The 19,038-nt window shown below is 39.4% G+C and overlaps 1 protein-coding gene across 1 annotated transcript; it reads right to left on the bottom strand.

Moving 5' to 3' along the window:
• Positions 1–267: 267 nt before the first annotated feature.
• Positions 268–16,320, bottom strand: LOC126092695 (vitellogenin receptor-like). Its single transcript, XM_049908417.1, has 35 exons — positions 16,243–16,320; positions 8,920–9,050; positions 8,574–8,705; positions 8,381–8,486; positions 7,781–7,930; positions 7,594–7,707; positions 7,388–7,513; positions 7,100–7,315; positions 6,852–7,023; positions 6,574–6,772; positions 6,293–6,487; positions 6,099–6,219; positions 5,849–5,995; positions 5,658–5,774; positions 5,444–5,588; positions 5,168–5,361; positions 4,945–5,097; positions 4,727–4,851; positions 4,534–4,655; positions 4,274–4,455; positions 4,099–4,200; positions 3,897–4,010; positions 3,618–3,822; positions 3,367–3,542; positions 3,187–3,300; positions 2,869–3,105; positions 2,227–2,382; positions 2,005–2,156; positions 1,836–1,927; positions 1,473–1,710; positions 1,225–1,402; positions 1,017–1,135; positions 739–929; positions 542–662; positions 268–467 (listed from the first exon to the last, which is right to left on the bottom strand). The coding sequence occupies exons 1-35, from the start codon at positions 16,307–16,309 to the stop codon at positions 450–452; spliced, it is 5,127 nt and encodes a 1,708-aa protein (XP_049764374.1). The 5' UTR covers positions 16,310–16,320; the 3' UTR covers positions 268–449.
• Positions 16,321–19,038: the final 2,718 nt, after the last annotated feature.

Genomic DNA, 19,038 nt, shown 5'->3' with positions numbered 1-19,038 from the left:
TCAGCTGCCAATGCAATGAATTTTCATAGTTGACAACTATGTCCAGTAGAATCTGATTGCAAGTGGAACTATTGCCTTGCAAACAATGGGAAACAATTTACTGTTCAAAGCTTATACTTTCAGAAAAATTTACAACACTGACTATTGTTCAGCAGTTCATTGATTCCGTTTTATTACTCTGGAAACTTGTTACACAGTAATAAAAGCAGGAAAATTATTTGCCTCTGAATCTCAAGTTTCATCTTCTGCTTTTATTTTTTTTTAAAAATCAGGAGTACAATGTCCTTTATAACCAACAGAATTTTAATAAATATTAACACACTGACATGCAATACAACCATGACCACTTCACACATATCTTTGGGAACTATCCTTAATTTCTCTAAATGCATAGTAGCCTTACAGCTTCTGTACCAACTCCACAAATAGCACTTCCAAATTTGTAACATTTAGACACGTGGAGAGACCTGGAAAGAAATAATGAAAATTAGTATTTTCACAGGGTCAATCCTGCAGCAGATCTATTAGTCAATTAACATACTGTCTCTTTAGGCATTTGGAGTGGATTCACATATTCATGTTCTCCAGGCTTTAGAGCTGCTGCTGAAGTTTTTGGGCCTGGAGTGCTCTGGAATCCAAATCCTGGGTTCCGGAAATGAACACTGTCAAGGAACAAAAAGGTGTCAGTATATGAAGTAAGCATTAAAAACTTACCTGTTTTTTAAAATGTCTACTTACCTAACATCCAGTTTCTTCAGGTTAACCATTTGCCTCTTGTACAAATAGTATGCAACTCCTATTATTGCAAGGATCAAGAAAGTTACAGTGAGAACTGCTGCAAGTGACCAGTTGCCTTCTGCTGTATTTGGTTTTGCCTTTGCAAGAGTTTTATGTTGACCACCATTAAAACCCATATTGGGATAGTTGTCCTTTAATAGAAAGGAAAATATTTAAGTAAATATGCTGTATACTGAACCCAACATATGGAACAAGCAGCTCTGTATAGACCAGCTCACCTTCCTTTTACAGGGAGTGTTTGCATCAACCACACTACCATCTGGGCATAGGCATTCTGCACCACGTGGTGACAGCACACACAAATATGAGCAGCTGTGTCCTTTGCAGGGGTTATGTCCTGTTCAACAACCCACAGTTACATGGCTACTAGATTTTCTATATTTAAAAAAAATCACAGAAACTGCAAAGAAAAGATATAAGCTGTACCCTTTAACTGACGCGTCTCTTGGACAATTGTGAAGTAGTCAGCATCAGATGCATGGATGTGAATCTTTTCACATGTGGGAAGCACTCCAAAAATCCGACATCTTGTTAGCACACCAGATCCCGAGGTCAGCCAGTGTAAGTTATCCTCAAACAGCACAAGGCAAGTAGGGTTTTCCACCTGCACACAAAAAGCAAAATGTAATGCACTGTATCCACATTAGTTGTGTGTTCTGTGCCCCATTTCTTACCTGTTTCCTGAAGAGCTGCTGCCTGTTTTCACCACTGTAGTCAACTGCTTCTATAACATGAGACAACCGTTCTGCCCAGTACAGTCTCCTCTTTATCGGGTCCACGGCAAGGCCACTAACATATCCCAGGATTGATTTTATCACCCTTTGCTTGTTTGCTCCAGACATTTCTGCACTCAGTATGGCATTTGATGGAGTGCCAAATGTGAACATACTGGTCTCAGTCCAAAACAAGAGGCTGGAACAAATTGAGCCTATTTCAGATGTAATTAAAAACCATTTTCATTCGACAGGGTTTACTAGCAGCTGACTAGCTCTCTTAACACAGTTTGAACTCCCTGTACTGAGGACAAGTTTGCTTACCCTGAAGGTGGGTCAACCACCAAGTTCTTTATTTCAGTGTTGTGCTCTCCATTTATCACCTTGGCACATAACTTGTCAGCCAAACTGCATACCTGGAAGACGAAGTTCATTATGCAATATAACAGACCCATTTCTTCTTTGCATTTTCCATCACTTGGCTAACACCCACCTGCAAATAGCTTTGGCTTACAAACAATTCATTTACATAATAAACATTCTTTGTCAGCCAGTCTATAGCTATTTCTGTTGGTTTTCCTAGTCCAGTTATTGAAGTCTTGTTGCGTGTCTTTAATGAGAGAGAGTAAATAGTGTTCGTGTCACCTGCAACAAAAATCCAAGTGTTACTATACAGTATTTAACCATGCCATATGCTGCCACTTCAGTCACTTACGAGCACTCCAGTAAACTAAGTCCTCTCTGGCATCAACATCCAGGCCTGTTACTTTGAGGGACGTATGTCTGTGTACAACATCAACATGGCTGAACGATTGTGAAGCTATGCGTATTTCACTTTCGCCAACAACGAACACATATTCCATAGGACGACCTGCAATTTGAGTGTTCGATCAGAGTTTGCCTATACCCATAGTGCATGATAATGTATTGGTTATTAAAAAAAAATAAACAACATTGGTGAAATAGCATAAACATTTTGTTGGTATCTGAACAGAATGAAACACAAGGTGGTAATTTTAAGAGTTTCACAGCAATAACCAAGCTAATGGATTAAAGTATTAGCAGTACAATTTGCACTCCAACAAGAACAATTTATCATCTTCATAGTTAAAGATCACATCCAAATAATATTTCATCTTTAACCTTTTGGAACCAAGAGGGAATGCACAACATTGTTTTATCAAATATAACCTGAATATTTTCGTAGTGACAGCAGAAGTATTTCAAGAATGGACTAAGCATATACATAAGTCTTCCATTTCTTTCTCAGATTCATGCTCCAGGTTCTCCATTGGAAACCTGAGATGAAACCTGCTTATTTTGTTATTCTCTGTCCGAATACCTACACCAGACTCACCTTTGGCCTTGCAGGATATTCTGTCTAACTTCAGTGAGTACTCTGGCATGCAGGCACACCTGAAACTGCCAGGCACATTCAAGCACACCTGTGAACACACATGCTGCAGGCATTCATTGATATCATGGCAGCTTCTCCCATCAGGTTGAAGTTCATAGCCTTCATCACAGTAGCACTGTGGTCCAGCTGGTGTGGGTTGACAGCCACCATCACAAGGGCTACCCTTGCAGGCAGATCCTGCAGCATGAAATTTTCATTGTCAGAGGCTACCACATACATGGTCAACACAGATTTCATCTTTTTTTCAAGGTAGCTTACCACACTTTCCTCCCTCATCAGATCCATCTTCACAATCTTTAGTGCCATCACATAGTTGCTTAACCTCCAGGCATTTGCCAGATGCACATGCAAAACCAGCACACTTCTTTTCTCCTAGAAAAGACAAATGTTAATGAATTTGTCATTTATTTTTTCCTCTTAAGTATCAAGTGAACTTACCTTTCTTGCTGGTACATCTATCTGGATCTTCATCAGATCCATCACCACAGTCATTCATTGTGTCACAGACCCAAGAAGAAGCAATACATTTTCCATTCTTGCACTCAAATTCTTGAGGATCACACCCACATCCTCTCTCATCTTCTGCCTTTGGACAGTCTGCATTGCCATCACACCTGGTGGATAAAATACAGGTGACAGTGAAGTTTTGTTCTTTTCTATACAAAATGTGCTAGAAGAAATGCCACTACCTCTGGGTGGAAGGAATACATGTCCCTTTTGTTGAGGAGCATAAGAATTCATCTTTTGTGCAGGATATGTTTTTTGTGGTAGGGGCACTGCACTGCTTTTCATCAGAGCCATCACCGCAGTCATCTTGTGTGTCACAGATAAATTCCACGTATATGCAGTTCCCATTGCTACACATGAACTCCTGTGGTCCACAAGTAGGAGGAGCTGCAAAGTAGGAATTGTTATGCATTTCAGTTTGGCAGTCACCTTTAACTCCACCAAACCAACAATATACTCACGACACTGGTCATGTTCATCAGAGCCATCTGGGCAGTTTACTTCACCGTCACATTCCCATGAGGCAGGGAGGCAAGTACCTACTTCACACCTGTATTCCTCCTCTTGGCAGGTCACTGGAATGCAGAAAGAGATGAAGCCAGTGACACATTAAGAATTTCAATTCAGCAGACCATTTTAAGCTAATTCATGGACATATTTTACCTGCAGCACAGTTTTCTTCATCAGAACTGTCCTCACAGTCACTCCGAGCATCACAGCGCATATGCCTGTCTATGCACCCACCATTTGTACATTCAAACTCATCTGCAACAAAGGATTAAATTGTCACACTGCACCTATCCAGTTAATTAGCCACTGAAATCATCTGGTATGTTACCTGGCAAGCAAGCTGTTCTTTCACAGTGCCTTTCATCTGACCCATCTTGACACTGCTTTGTACCATCACATTTCATTTCAAATGATATGCACTGGCCATTGTCACATCTGAACTCATAATCCCTACACTGATCACAGTTCCTCTCATCGTCTCCTCCTGGGCAGTCGAGAACTCCATTGCACCTGATCCAAATATTTTAAGTCTTTCAGTTAATATATTTACCGATCTAGCAATGTTGTTATGCTCTTGCAAGGCATTACCTGGATGCTGCAGGTATACATATCTTGTCTCTCTCACAATGAAATTCATTCCCTTTGCAGACATCAGCAATGCAAGTTCCATTGTTACCTTGGAGGTACATCCCTTCTGGGCACCCACAGACCTGATCATACAGTAAGTGTAAAGAACCATTCTCAACAAGTGTGGAAAATATTTGTCATTATTATTACTCACATGTTGTTGTCCTCTCAGCAAACACAAATGGCTGCAGCCTCCATTCAGTATGTGACAAGGATGAGTTGGAGGAAACTTTACCCCTTTCACAGCTGTCAACCTGATGTTTTGAGATTCTTCCATTTCTGAAGAAAGTGGGAATTAGGAGAAAAAAAACAAAAAAATAAAAAATAAAAACACACACACACACACACACACACACACACTTTTTTACTTACCTAAAGTAACTCTCTTGACCTTTCCCTCAATCATGTATTTATTGGCCCAATACAAGTAGTTGCTGCCACCAACAGTCCAGAACAGATCCTGTGCAACAGAGGCAATAGCCACTGGAGAAGCAGTCAGTCTCTGTACAATGTGTCTGCCCTCACCTGCAAAGGTTTCGCATTAGTTCCTATCCCTTTTTGCTTTTACGTAGAGGTCTCCACAAAACATACTTACCATCAATGGGAAAGCTGCCGATAGTCTTCTTTCCACTATCAGCCCAGAAAATTTCATTTAAACCAGATTCATACCACAGGGACACTTCTGGCCCCTTAATACCTTTAATTGAGTGATCCCTCTTACCAGAACCGTCCATGAACATTTTATCTATATGTATCTTGCCTTCCATCCCACAAGCAACAAACATGTACCTGCAGTATCAAGCATTATATTATTACATTCTACAATGATTATTAATGACTTACATGGTCGTGAGGGAACACTTGCACATACCCCTCTTGTGGGACTACAGCTATACTGTGTGGTGCCTCATCACCAACCCCTCGCAGCAACACACTACGTTGTTTTGTGGCCATGCTCATCACCTCAACAATGTTGCGTTCGGAGTCCGTCCAGTATAAGTTGTTGCCATAGGGATCTGTGAACAAACTCTAGCATTACATCTAATGTATTTCCCATCAACACCAAAGCCACTGTAATTACTTACCAAAATCCATGCTAGTTAGCCACCCAATCCTGCGTCTGATCAAAGTCTTCAGTCTCATTGTGGCAAGGGACAGAGTGAATAATTTTCTCTGCGAGTTGTCTGCAAATATCAGCATATCTGGGGGAAAAAAAAGTTAATTGTCATATCCTGAATGTTTCTCCCAGTACAAAATATTGGAGCAACCTACTCACCATCTATAGGACTGTATGTAGTAGCATCTATCTGTTGAATACCCGTTGGCATCATAACTGAGTATGATTGCTTTCCAAGGATTCTGTGCTCCACCTCCACTATTCGATTGCTGGCAGTTGCCACAATTAGCTGTTTCCTCTGGAGATCTGTAATTTTTTTATTAAAATAATTTTTGTAGTTTTGCTGAACAGCTGGTTCAAGGCAACGCTCATCTATTTCTACTTTGACCATTGAATTACAACTGCTTACCCATGCAAGTATGCTGATCACTAGCCAACTGCTTTCCTTCTGGACAGGTGCAAGTGTATGAATCTTCTGGAGCAAGCATGCAGATGTCACTGCAGCCAGCACTTTCACATGGGTTTCTCACCTAGGAAAGCACATCTCATTTGCAAGATCTTAACAATGAAATCTTAAAGGAAATAGTGCTTTGCAAATATTACCTGTGGATGGAGAACAGGATGGTAGATGCTTATTCCATAAATATGATTTTTTCTTGACCTCACTAAATTCTTGTGCTCCTTCCCAGTGTATTTGTTGCAAGACAAGATCTGCTTTCCATGCCAGTCAGACCAATACAAAGTGTCTTCAAATACTGCTATTGAGTATGGGTGCTTCACAACATCTTTCAGGATAATCTGGAGGAAAGAAGAAACACAGAAATCAAATGGCATCCAAATTATCTTTCATTTCCACCTATACTATGTATTTACAGACCACACACCCTTCTGTCCGAGCCATCCAGGGTCACAGATTCTATTGTCTGGAGCTTGGCATCAACCCAGTATAGACGTTTATTCCCTAAGTCTATTGCTATGCCATTTGGCCACTGGACCTCTGATACAAGTACCCTAGGAAAAGATCCATCCATCCCAGCAGTTGCTATTTTTGGCACATTTCCCCAATCAGACCAGAACATTTGCCTGCAACATCCATCAGAAATTTCAATATAAAATGCACCATATCATATTCTTATTATGGAAAGATATGAAGCTGCTTTACCCCTTCTGGACCAGTAGGGCAATGCCTCTGGGCTTCAGTACATCTTCATTCACCAGAACTGCACATTCTTTGCCAGTTTTTGTGCATACCCCTATATAGCTTTCTTCCCCATCAGTGAAGTATATGTTTCCAGTCACAAGATCCAAGGCCAAGTCTTCTGGCAAGCTAAGACCTGCCAAGTTCCAACAGGTTAGAGCATGAGACAGCAGTAACAAAATGAAGAGAAACATCTCACTGCAGGTACATACCTGATGTGACAAGAACATCTATTGCAGAACCATCTGCATTGCTTCGCAGTATAGCCTCTTCACTGTCTCTCACACTTGTCCAGTAGACATAGGAACCATCATATCCCACACCAGCTATATGCTTTTGATTGTCTGCAATAGTTATGTACACCTTGTTTTTCATGAAGTAAGCACGAACTTCAGTTTTTGTTGAAAAAAGCAGTACAGCTTCACCCTCTGAAAATGTCAGTGCATGAATAATTTCGCCAACACTGTACAGGTGTTATTACTTAATTTTCTACACCTTACCATTGGCAGCACAGGTATGGTTGTTGCTTTGCAATGAGTAGCCTTCAGCACAGTAACACAAGTAACCACCATTGGTGTTGTTGCACTTCTGGGAGCAGATGCCATAGGTGAGACATTCATCAACATCTGTAAGTTTTGGTGGTTTAGAAGTGAGCCAAGTATTGAAAAATCATTTCTTTCTTATATGAAGAATTTATCATTGTTACCTCTGCAGTACTTCTCCTCCACAAGAGCAAACCCCAAGGGACACAAGCACAATGGTCCATTTGGTGTTGGTTGACATTTGAAAGTGCATCCCTTTGATGCACATAGTGACTTGCCTACAACATTATCAAAATTGCTTCAGTGCATATCACTGCATCCATTAACAGATCACAATGAAGGCATACTTACTTTTTTGGCACAGTAAACCTTCATCTGAGGCATCAAGACAGTGGGGTGTGCCATCGCACACTTCAGTCATTTCTATACAATGTAGGCCATCTCTGCACGCATATAAGTTGTGGGCAACATCACAGTCTGGCTTAGCTGATTTTCCATGGCCTGAATAACAGGATTCCATTATTTACAGTGAAGTGTAAACCACTTATCTGTTAGGTGTTAGATTACACCAATTAAGGTGATGTTTCTCTGAATTTAGAAATAATGGAAATAGTGTAAACAAGTCAGAACTAGTCAACAGGAAAAAAGCCAACTTACACCTTTATCACCCATTACACTTGACATTTTGATGTTACTTCCAGTCTAAATGTTATTTTTCTGAAGAGGCATGTTTGAAACAAAGAAGTCCTAAGGGTTTCTTGTTCTAATTTTTCCACCACCATCTGAAGTTTCATTTATTGCAGAAACTTAATGTGTAATTCAGTCCAGATAAGTGAGTGCAAATTTCTATAGGCAATTGTGTAATTTCTGAAGAGAAGTAATACTGTAAGCTGCCCATAGGCTGCAATCATTGTTGATTGAATTATAGACACTTTGGAATGTGTTACTTACAATTCATTTCATCACTGCCATCACCACAGTCATCATTCCCATCACACTGCCATGCTTTTGGGACACAGTGGTGGTTGTCACATAGGAAGTCTTCATGACATGATAGCTGCATTGGAACAATGCAATAGAATGTTTTGACTACATATTTTTTACTTTCTAGCCTCTTTCATATCTGAAGTGAACATGTACATACCTGTTTGCTGCAGCCCAGCACTTCATCACTACCATCACTGCAGTCCTGACTCCCATCACATATCCACTCGGGTGGGATGCAAGTGCCATCTCCACATCTGAATTCATCAGCCATGCACTCTGGAGTAGCAGGCTAAAGGGGCACACCACATTCACAACCAGCTATCAGAACACCATGCCCTCAATATACCATATGAAAATTTTAGTTATGTTTACCAACATCACCAGTAACCAATATTTTAGTGTTTATTGAACTTTAAAATCTCTAAGAACTATTGACAGTTTAACATGGGATATTAAGAGCCCAGTTCACTAGGAACAAATGTTGGCATTACAAACTACCTTACCTCTGTTCCATTGCAGCCATGTTCATCTGACCAGTCACCACAGTCATTATCTCCATCACATCTGAAGAAGACCATTATACACATTCCATTGTCACACCTCATGTGGTGTGGTGGCTTACAGGATTCATCTCCTGCAAATTATGCATTATTTTTAGCTTATATGCAGGGCTGTCTATGTGCCAACATTGCTTCATTTACCTTTTAATCCAGCCTCACTCTAGAGCCAGCCCCACTGCACATGATTTTATATTACAGTGATGCTATTTTCAAAATCCACAGTATGAAGCATGCAGATAGCTGCAAGTACAATGGATGTGGTATACTGTTTCTCTATTTTAGAAAAATCAGAGTAAGCTGGCAACACTAAGAGCTAATTTTTTGTTTTAAAAATATACTGAAGACATTGGAAAAACTGGGTTGTGTACAGAGCACCATGACCAGATTACCACAATACGTGAAAAAATTGTTCCCTTCCTAATTTTTTTTTACGCATGCACGCATTTGGTGGAAGTCATTTTGTTTAAAGACACAAAGGTAAAAATGTCACCTACTAAGGAACTATGATCAAAACTTATTGTATGTTAATGCAACTTAATCAGAAAGGAACAAGTTAATGCAGATTAAATTAGGTTCACTGGAGAGTATTTTTAACCAGTCCAAACCCAAAAAAATTTTTGGCATAGTCTGTACTAATTCTGGTTATAGCCACCAATCTTGCAGTAACATGCTCCTCCATTCATCATCTAAATGTATACTTCTGATGGCTCTACTCACCAACTCCCTCATTGAGCTCTTACTCAAAGATTGTGCCAGCAACAACATGCTCTGTCAACTTGCTGCAGTTGCTTCCAACAACTTGGCAACTTGACATGTGGCCAATGCCTTTCCCACTGCAATACTGCCTGTGGCAAGTTCATCTGATGACACATTGCACTTGCACAAACTCAACAGGTTAGCAAGTCTTCTTGCATCAGTGTTCTTAGTGACACCAACTCCCTCTTCATGCCTCATGCATGTTTCAAATGCTAAGTGGCACAGATTACCGACAATTGAAGGTCTTCCTGTCCATTACAAGGTATCAAAGCAACCTTGCACCTGCTTGCTGAGCATTTTATTTGGCTAAACATCAAACAACTGCTGCATCTAGGGTGCATGTGCATTCCCTGCCAACATATCAAGGTAAGTTGATATTACCTCCTGTGACATTTTGATAGTCACAAAGGATGTTTTTGGCATGTACATCTGATTGGTCCCCTACATCTTTCAGAAGGTTTCAGATACATTATTTCTATGATTGACTGTTAGGTGGGTGGAAGCTGTCCCCTCTCACTGACATATTGGCCAACTGTAGACCATCTTTTGTTTACACCTGGCTCTCCCATTCCCACTAACCATCCGTCACTGCAGATCAGAATCAGCTATTCAAGTTGCTCCTTTTCACTAAGCTCTAATCTCTGTGGTATTGTGAAGTTCTGCACTACTGCCCACCATCCACAAAGTGATTTTGTGAGCACTGGAATCACAGTCGAAGTGGCACTCTTATCATGCCTCTTGTTGGGCATAACTGTTGCCTGAGTCCTCTAGGGTATACATACTGCCTTCAAAGAAGCCCTTTAGTTATTAGCCAAGGTACTGTACATTAAAATTTTGCTCCTTCCACAGGAGGAGGTCAAAGACAGATCCTTTTCCCTCATCTCCCCTTCCGTCCTACCCACATTAGTTGAGCACGTCCACTCACATCTCAAGCCTCTTATCACACTTCCCCATACCCACAAAACTCAGTGCATCTTCATTCACAGCAACCTCCCCACCTGAAGCAGTGTCCTGCTCTGTGACGACTGACTGCATCACTTTGCTGCCACCTTTGTTATTCTCCTCAAAGGTAAGCAAACTATCCTTGCGCAGGTTAAAATCTGCGTGGACAATTTAAGGCATCACACAGCATAACCTGCCACCCAATACAAGTGTGGAGACATCTTTAGATGAAAGTGCACCTGTTCTTGCATCCCTTTCTGACATCCACCCCCTCCACCCCTCCCAGTGCTGTTGTGATTCCCCAGTGTTTTGCTCAGAACAAGTGATTCAGATGTGCTCATTCTGACAACTCATCTCACCAGTACCACCGAGTGCTACAATGATTTCCATCAATGTCTTGCCATTCAACCTCAAATATCTTTTGATCCAGATCCACAACAGTTCCTCAATCTTCATATACCAACTTGTTCCTTTGGTAACACCTTAACACCAGCACTACTTTCCACATCACCCTTCTCAAACATTATCCTTTATTCCTTCCAGGATGAAAGGAACATTGCTGCCACCACTGACTACTCAGCAACTTACCATTACCATGGCTCTTCTCTCCACATTCCCTACTTCCCCTCCAGTGCAGGTTGTCCACTCCATCCCTTTTTGGCAATAAGATTACATTCTTTCTTTACCTGCTTTCTTGCAAAGGAGGAATCAAGCCCTGCCTTCCCCTCATTGCAGCTACAACACAGCTCATTACAGTGCCTCATCACAGTGGCAGCAGTCTGTACCATAGAGTTTACCATCACCTGTATGATTATCTTCGACTATTTTTTTCTGTGTGTGTTCTTACCAGCCAAGTTTTATTTGTTGTTCTTGTTATTCACTGTGAACTTTGTGTAATAACTTCATTAAGTTTATATCATTCAAAAGTGCATGTGTGTATAGTACTTCCTACGACAGTGTAGTATTCAAGAACCCACAGACTGAATACATGAAAATTGAGTTTTTCAGTTCAGATATTTGGGTGAAACTACTAAAGTAGCCTAGAAAGTCTTGTTATGAAATTCATCAAACTGCAATTATCTTTCACATTCAAAAATACACCTGTAAGCAAAATGCATCTCAAAACAAAGTGTTATACTAAAAAATTAAAATGAGTGTGTCTTTATGGGGCATAAACCTTTTAAATATTATGAGGTACACTGACAAATCCGAAAAAGAAAAAACCAGTAATCACGAAAAGTTAGGTCCAAATTGTGCTGAAGGAACATACTAAGAGCAAATAAAATAATGTGAGAGAGTTCAGGCTAAAAATTATGTGGGCATATTAAAAGAACATGACCAAACCAGCTTAGAAGACAATGCAAACTATGTAGTGTGCAGTAAGGCTATAACGAACAAAATTTGTCCGTGCAATTAAAGATGACCAAAGGAAGCAAGAACAACTCAGTATACCAGACAAAATTTATGCATAAAATTTTGACTGAACATTTGGCTTTGAAGAAAAACTGGGGAAACCCAAAATGGCTTTGTCTGAGAAGTGGAAAAATAATGAAATTCTGGGAGTATTTAAGTAATGTGACAAAGGAAGAATTTTTATGTTCCAGTACAACATTGTTAATCAGTATCACTGGGTTTTGGAATACAACACGGAAACAATTAGACTTATGGACAAACAACATCAATACATACAATATCTCCAAGTTGTTAATAGGTGCTATGGAACAGTATTTGTGTGCAATCATATCAGAACATGTGATGCAAATTTTGTGTCCTATTTCATTGGATTCAAGTCAGCTGGGACTTCAGTGAGTTTTGAGCTAGGTATCAAAACCTAGAGAAAACAATGGGTGATACTGTAACATTTCACAAGACACAATGAGCAGGGCAGATGGGACAGTTGGCAGTAAAGTGAGCTCATTTGGGAGTCAATTGTCAGGGGCCTGAAGCAACTGATGACACATACTAGAGGGAACTTACCACGGTCTGCTGGTTCACTTTCCACACAAATTTCTACACATAGAACTATACAGTCTGCAGTTGTTAAATGTAATATTTTCAGGGCAATGAGCTTCATCCTGTAATAATAACTTACAGCAGCTTCTGGAGGAAGACTTTCACAGAATCTAGTTTTCAGTGAAGTAACCTTTCATTTGAGGCAAATCATCACAATGCACATGTTTTGGGCACAGAACATCCACAGGATTGTTGGATACATTAGTCAGGTGAACAATCTCTGTACCACATCCTGTTCCCAAGCTTACAGGTCATTTTCTGCAAAGGAAACTGATTTTAGGCACCTGGCTATAGCCATGTGCTAGTGCCACAATTACAGGAATTTATTTTGTAATAAGACAGTGCTCCACCACACTTTCTATACATTCATGATGACCTCAGTGCGAAAGTGTATTGAATGAGCTCATTATGAGCCTCCCAGTGCCATCTGACTAATCTATGTCATTTTGTTATGGGGATATGCAGTGAGAACCTTATGTTCGTGCCTCCACTGCCAGTATGGAACATCGAGAATAATGTTGCCAGTGATATGCACCATAATGTGGATTGCAAGAATGATTACTGTATTGATGTTTGCCATGTTACATATTGTACCCACACTGAGCACCTGTAGTGCTAGTTAGACAGATGCTCTATCCCCTGATATGACTTTTCTGTATATCCTATTTCTACACAGATGTCAACATGCCTCTTCTTTCAAACCAAATTGTTTGAAATTTTATTATATGAATAAATCACAGTTTTCAGATTAGAACTATCAGTTTCATAGAGGTGAAAATAGGCAGGAAGAGAAAGGCCTCCACATTTACAGGGAATATTTGAAACATGTGTAGACAAGATGTCAATAACAAGTAATACTGAGACTAACAGTCTAAGGAGGAGTGAGTCTTAGAGAAAGAAATGAGCTACACAGACATTTCTCGAATTCAAGGGAAATTCTCTTCATAGCTAATCCAGGAGATCTGTTCAGCCGTTTGTGTAAGGCATGTCGGGTTTTCCAGGAATTCTTGGGAACTAATCTCCACATTTTAATGTCACAGATGACCACTAATATTCTTAATGATTGCTGTCCATGAAGCCAGCTGGAAGTAGCTTCTTTACCCATTCAGCTTTTCTTTGAGCAAACATTTTAGTTATGGCAACTAGTAGTGCAGGTTGCTCAGTATTCTCTTATGTGCCACCAGGTAAGAAGCCCAGAATGTGCTATGCCTAGTAGTATTCACTCAGCAATGATAAGCAGAGCCCTGTTAACAGTCTTTAGAAGATTATGTTGTATGACATTCTGTACAGAGCAAAGTCCAGCTTTCTCCAGATTGGAAGTCACTGGACACTAGAACACACATTGAACTGCTACTGCACTAGGCCTGAAGATGTGGAATGAATGTAGTAAATGAACAATGTTTTCAAGTCGCATTACTCTTGAATAAAATATTCAAGTTACTGACAGCTCTCTGCTATCTTCAAGAGTAAAAGCCACTGACAGTAATGATTTTTAATCCTGACAATGATGGCTGAGAGCCATTGAAAGTTATTTTACTCAAAATCTCTTGGCTTGGAAAGATTGAGGCATCCTGCTGTAGAAGATTGAGGACACGTTTAAGGAATCTTAATAAGGAAATATAGAAATTTCGTAATAGCAAAAACTGAAGGGATAAAAGTGCAATAAGTCAAATGTTTAGCATTGTTGAAGAGGATGACATTTCTTTTTGTACCTGTCAATATTCTGTCAAATGCAGAATTTCATGGCAGAGGGTTCCTCCCATTTCAGTACTTATTAGAGTATTTACAAACAATTTTAGTATTGAGTGTTAGAAGAATTATTGTTTAAGAAAACTCGAACACTGATCTTTTTTGAGGTCCACTATGGTAGTGATGTATGTGGCTGTAATATGTTCTCAGGCTTCTTGTTTAACACTGGTTCTTTAAAGTGTTTAAGTGGGCTTTTGCAAGGATGGCTTTTGTTTTAATGTGCGTCATTTCAGACTTTTCAGCATTTGTGTTGCTCTCCTGTGAACAAAAGAAACCTGACTAGTATTGTCTTATAATACTGTCTTGTGGGATGCAACATTTTACATTGCTGACTATGTACCTTATGTGACCAGTCTTTGGGCCACTGAAATCTCAGTATTTTTGCACCCTTTTGCAGACAGCTAAAGTAAACTATTTGGTTAAATTCAACAACCAGATTGTGACTTATGCATTTTAGATGAAGTTTAGAAACAAAGGCTGAGGGACCAGAACAATTTACTTTACACATGGCACACAAGAATAACTAGAGCAAACTTAAGAGGTGCAAAAACAATGTGATTACTGCAAAGTGTGTAATGTGACAGTAAACAGTATACCAAGTACTTTGTTTAATTATTCACCTCATGCGAAACCATTTTTGGTCACAAAATACAGACTATATAATTTTTTTTAATATAAGTAAAGTATTCCTAGAAATCTGCAAGAGATGTAAACTCAAAGCTGCAAGAAGCTTTTACTCAAATTTCAAAGACTGTCACTTCAAGATTGATGACTAAAGAGGATTCACTTGTTTTTTATTTGTTTATGCACTTCACAGGGGTTTCCAAAACAGCAGAGATGGAAATTTTCATGGCATTACTTCCTGAAACTTGTTTTATGCAATATTTGGAAAAAAATCACAGCTTTCATGATCTGAATGGCTGATTATAAGTAGCATCCCAAAATAGCATGTGTGTACTTTTACATTGTAGACTGTTTCAACTTTGCTTACATCAGAAATGGAGCTACAAGACAATTCTTTCTAGTGTTGTTTTGCTTTCAGTTTCAACTTAACTGATGAATTTAATTTTATTTGATCCTGTAAGATTACATGGTGTACATTAAACATATGTGTAATATAGGACATGTCAAAGTATTAACATTCATTATCACTTTTCTACAACTTTAGCTTACATTTTTAACTCTTTGATAATGATGAGGCTAGATACCAGGATTTTTCCCTGACTGCTTCAGCAATTTTGAAGAGGCACATTTTCCAAAGAAATTGCTCCTAAACTCAATTTTACAGAAACACTACATTGATATTCTTATACATTTTAGATCAGACAGTGAGTTATAATAGCTGTTACACCATTAGGAACTAAGTACTAGTTCATATAGTGAAGTTTCTTGCAGGATATATTCCGTCAAGCAAATGACGGATTCTGCAGTAGCTGCAAAAACATTTTGCCTCCATCTTGAAAAAAGAAGCTTCTCACCATGTGTTTACTTTCATAAGCAAACATGCTATTTTTGGATGCTATTTATAATCAACCATCCCAATCATAAAAGGTGACATTTTTCACCAAATACTGCACAAAATGAGTTTTATGTTGTCAGGAAGTAATGCTATGAAAATTTCCATTCCTGCTGCTTTGGCAACACCTGTTCAGTGCATTTGTTTGGGGAAGCAATATAAGGTAAGTGAGGACAGCTGCTGAAAATATTGTCAACACTAACATGACCAAAGACTTGCTCTAATTAAAGAGCCAGGTCATTTTGAAGTTAGTATGGTGCTAGAGTGGCACCAACCTGGTATGTACTCACCTTGTATGGCCACCACAGTTAGCAGCAACCACACTGCAAGCACCTGCAGAACAGCTCCAACTGTCATACTCAGATTCGTGTTCGTCTTCCTGCACATAGGAGGTAGAAGTATTACCTTGACCAAGATCACTTATTACAGTTTAATATCACAGCCAATGCAGTTAAAACTTTTTTTAAACAAAACAGTTAAAACTATTCACAAGGTTGATGAAGTCTTCCTGGGTTATCAGCCGAGTCAAGGCTTTGTTCCATGACAATATTTAAACAAGTTCCCTATTTGTCATATTCAGTTAATACTTTGTCACCTAGATTCACCAAGAGTGTTCAAATTCACTGTTCATACAGTCCGAGGTGACCGAGTGCAGTGGCTGGTGGGAGCAACTGAACTATTCTGCAATTTGCATTCACCACCACACAGACAGCTGAGACTGTGCAACTAAGATCCTTTGGTCTTTTAGTCCCATTAACATACAGACATTCTAGCCAAAATGGAGAGCAACAGTTGCTGGCATCATTTTCACCATAAAATAGTGGACATGAAATTGCTACTGGGTGATTGATATTACTTAAGATTCACACCTGCAGTGGGAGGGAGGGGGCAAGGTGGATGACAGTAATAACTTAGATGAGGCATTAAAAATATTCCAGTTTTAATTTGTGTTAGAAGTACATGTTATTGCCATAGCCCCTTGTTGAAACAAGTATTTCACTATGAAATTAGTATGGTGAAAGGAAGTGTGAGTAATGCATCCATCATTGGTCCGAGTTCTATTCAAAGATGGTGTAGCAGGCAGATATACCTTTTACTCAATAGTGCCGCAAGTAGCAGAGCCTAAAGGATATATGTGCTGCGCAGAAACGAGAAGACCAAATGCCCTTGTTCCTTGCACAGATCCTAAATGAAATGAATCAATGTAAGGAGATTACTACCAGTAAATCATTTACACTGCTTTGAAATTTTACCAAATGTTTTACAGATCAGCTAGTTGTGCTGTATTGTGACAAGTTTTACACTGACAACAGAAATAAAAATGGCTCAACAGCCAATATTTAGGAACAGGCTAAAGGCACTGTTTTTAAATATGCCCAACAGTAACCTTTGATTTAAATGTTAATTAAATAGAATTTTTATACCTATGTCTCCCTCTTGTATGATCTGTTATTTTGATCTGAACAATACCTTGCACTTTATATCAGTAGCTTAGCAGCTTAACTTTATGGCTACTGGCAAGTTATTGATTATGTGTGTTTCTGATCACATGGCCCCTTTATGGATTAATGTGACTAAATTACTTTTAGTAATTATTCTATTATTGGTAGGACATGTTCCGAGGCATCAAGGGATAACAAATTTAGCATTGGAGGGCAGTGTGGAGGGTAAAAATCGTAGAGGGAGACCAAGAGATGAATGCACTAAGCAGATTAAGAAGAATGTAAGTTGCAGTAAGTACTGGGAGATGAAGAAGCTTGCACAGGATAGGGTAGCATGGAGAGCTGCATCAAACCAGTCTCAGGACTGAAGACCACAACAACAATTATTCTAGGAAGTGTTCATTTGAAAAATGATTTTTGACATTCCATTAGAGACTAAATATGCTGGAAATCAATATCCATCATTCCAGGTTTGTCAGAGGCTGTTGTGCAGGCCACTAGTCATTCATACGAGGCAATGACTTCTTCAGGACAGTCAAAATTGTTACCTCTGTCCTGAATTTTTTTGTAGATTATTTAAGACCTTTCTTTGTCCTTGATTTCACACAAAAATTTATACTGAACGAGATATTTCAGCTGTACTGGCTGAAAAAAAAAAAATTATGTGTTTTTGTTGCATAACTGAAGTCTGCATTTATTACATTTAAGATCTCTCTTGTAATATCAAAATTTTGTAATGTGAATGAGTCTTAGAAAATATGGTCACATTAGTACTACATGCTTTGGTTCAAAACCATCTTCACTTTATGAAACGCCCAAAATTACAATCCTGTACTACAAACAAATTGTAGGAAGCAATTATCTTTTCTGTGTCCTAACTGTGTTGCAAATAACAATGGCATCACATACAAATAGACGAGGGGTGCATAATAAGTTTAGTTACAGATGCCTGACAGTGTCAATACCGAGATGAGAATCCAACAGAAATTGCGAAACCAGTCTAATGGTCATATGGCCAGAAGACCCCCATGTGGAACTGAATGGCTACCTGGTCCAAGTCTGTGTGATGCTATTTCAGCACCTTTTAAGGTGCTGATTCAGTAGATTATGTCTACTCATTACCCAAGATAAGGAGTTTAGCACACTATGAAGCACCAAGCTGACATTCACGAACACGACCTTTGAGAGGAAACATTTTTCATTCAATCAAGTTTCCGAATACGAAATATTGGTGGGAGGGGGAGGGGGCGCCCCCCTCTATATTTCTCGCCAAGAAACCAGTTTCGTCAGATGAAAATTTTTCCATTGTGGGAACTTCTAAGGAATGACTTGTGCCGACAATTAGAAACGTGGAAACTGGGTTTGCCATGGTGGCAACACAGTTAACCTTTGTTGCATTAATATACATCCACACAAACTTTCTGGCAGATTTGAACTGTGGCGGACCTAGACTCGAACTCTAAACTTCTGTCTTTCGCGGGTTCCACCAACTGAGCTACCCAAGCTTGACTCACGACCCGTTCTCACAGCTTCAATTCCGCCAGTATTTCGTCTCTTACCTTCCAACATCCATACTCAGCAAACCAACGACGTGGTATGGCAGAGGGGTCCCGTTCCCTTTTCTCGAATGGCTTTGTGCAAATT

The sequence above is a fragment of the Schistocerca cancellata genome, chromosome 7, assembly GCF_023864275.1.
Source record: "Schistocerca cancellata isolate TAMUIC-IGC-003103 chromosome 7, iqSchCanc2.1, whole genome shotgun sequence".
NCBI lineage: Eukaryota > Metazoa > Arthropoda > Insecta > Orthoptera > Acrididae > Schistocerca > Schistocerca cancellata.
Note: the sequence above shows the minus strand (reverse complement) of the source record. Positions and strands in the feature narration are given on the sequence as shown.

Excerpts from the sequence above, each read along its gene's own strand:
- LOC126092695 (XM_049908417.1), bottom strand. The coding sequence starts at position 16,309 with ATGACAGTTGGAGCTGTTCTGCAGGTGCTTGCAGTGTGGTTGCTGCTA. Across the intron at positions 7,514-7,593 it reads GGAGGAGAAGTACTGCAGAG|ATGTTGATGAATGTCTCACC; the intron begins GTAACAATGATA and ends CAAAACTTACAG. Across the intron at positions 4,852-4,944 it reads GGTCAAGAGAGTTACTTTAG|AAATGGAAGAATCTCAAAAC; the intron begins GTAAGTAAAAAA and ends CACTTTCTTCAG.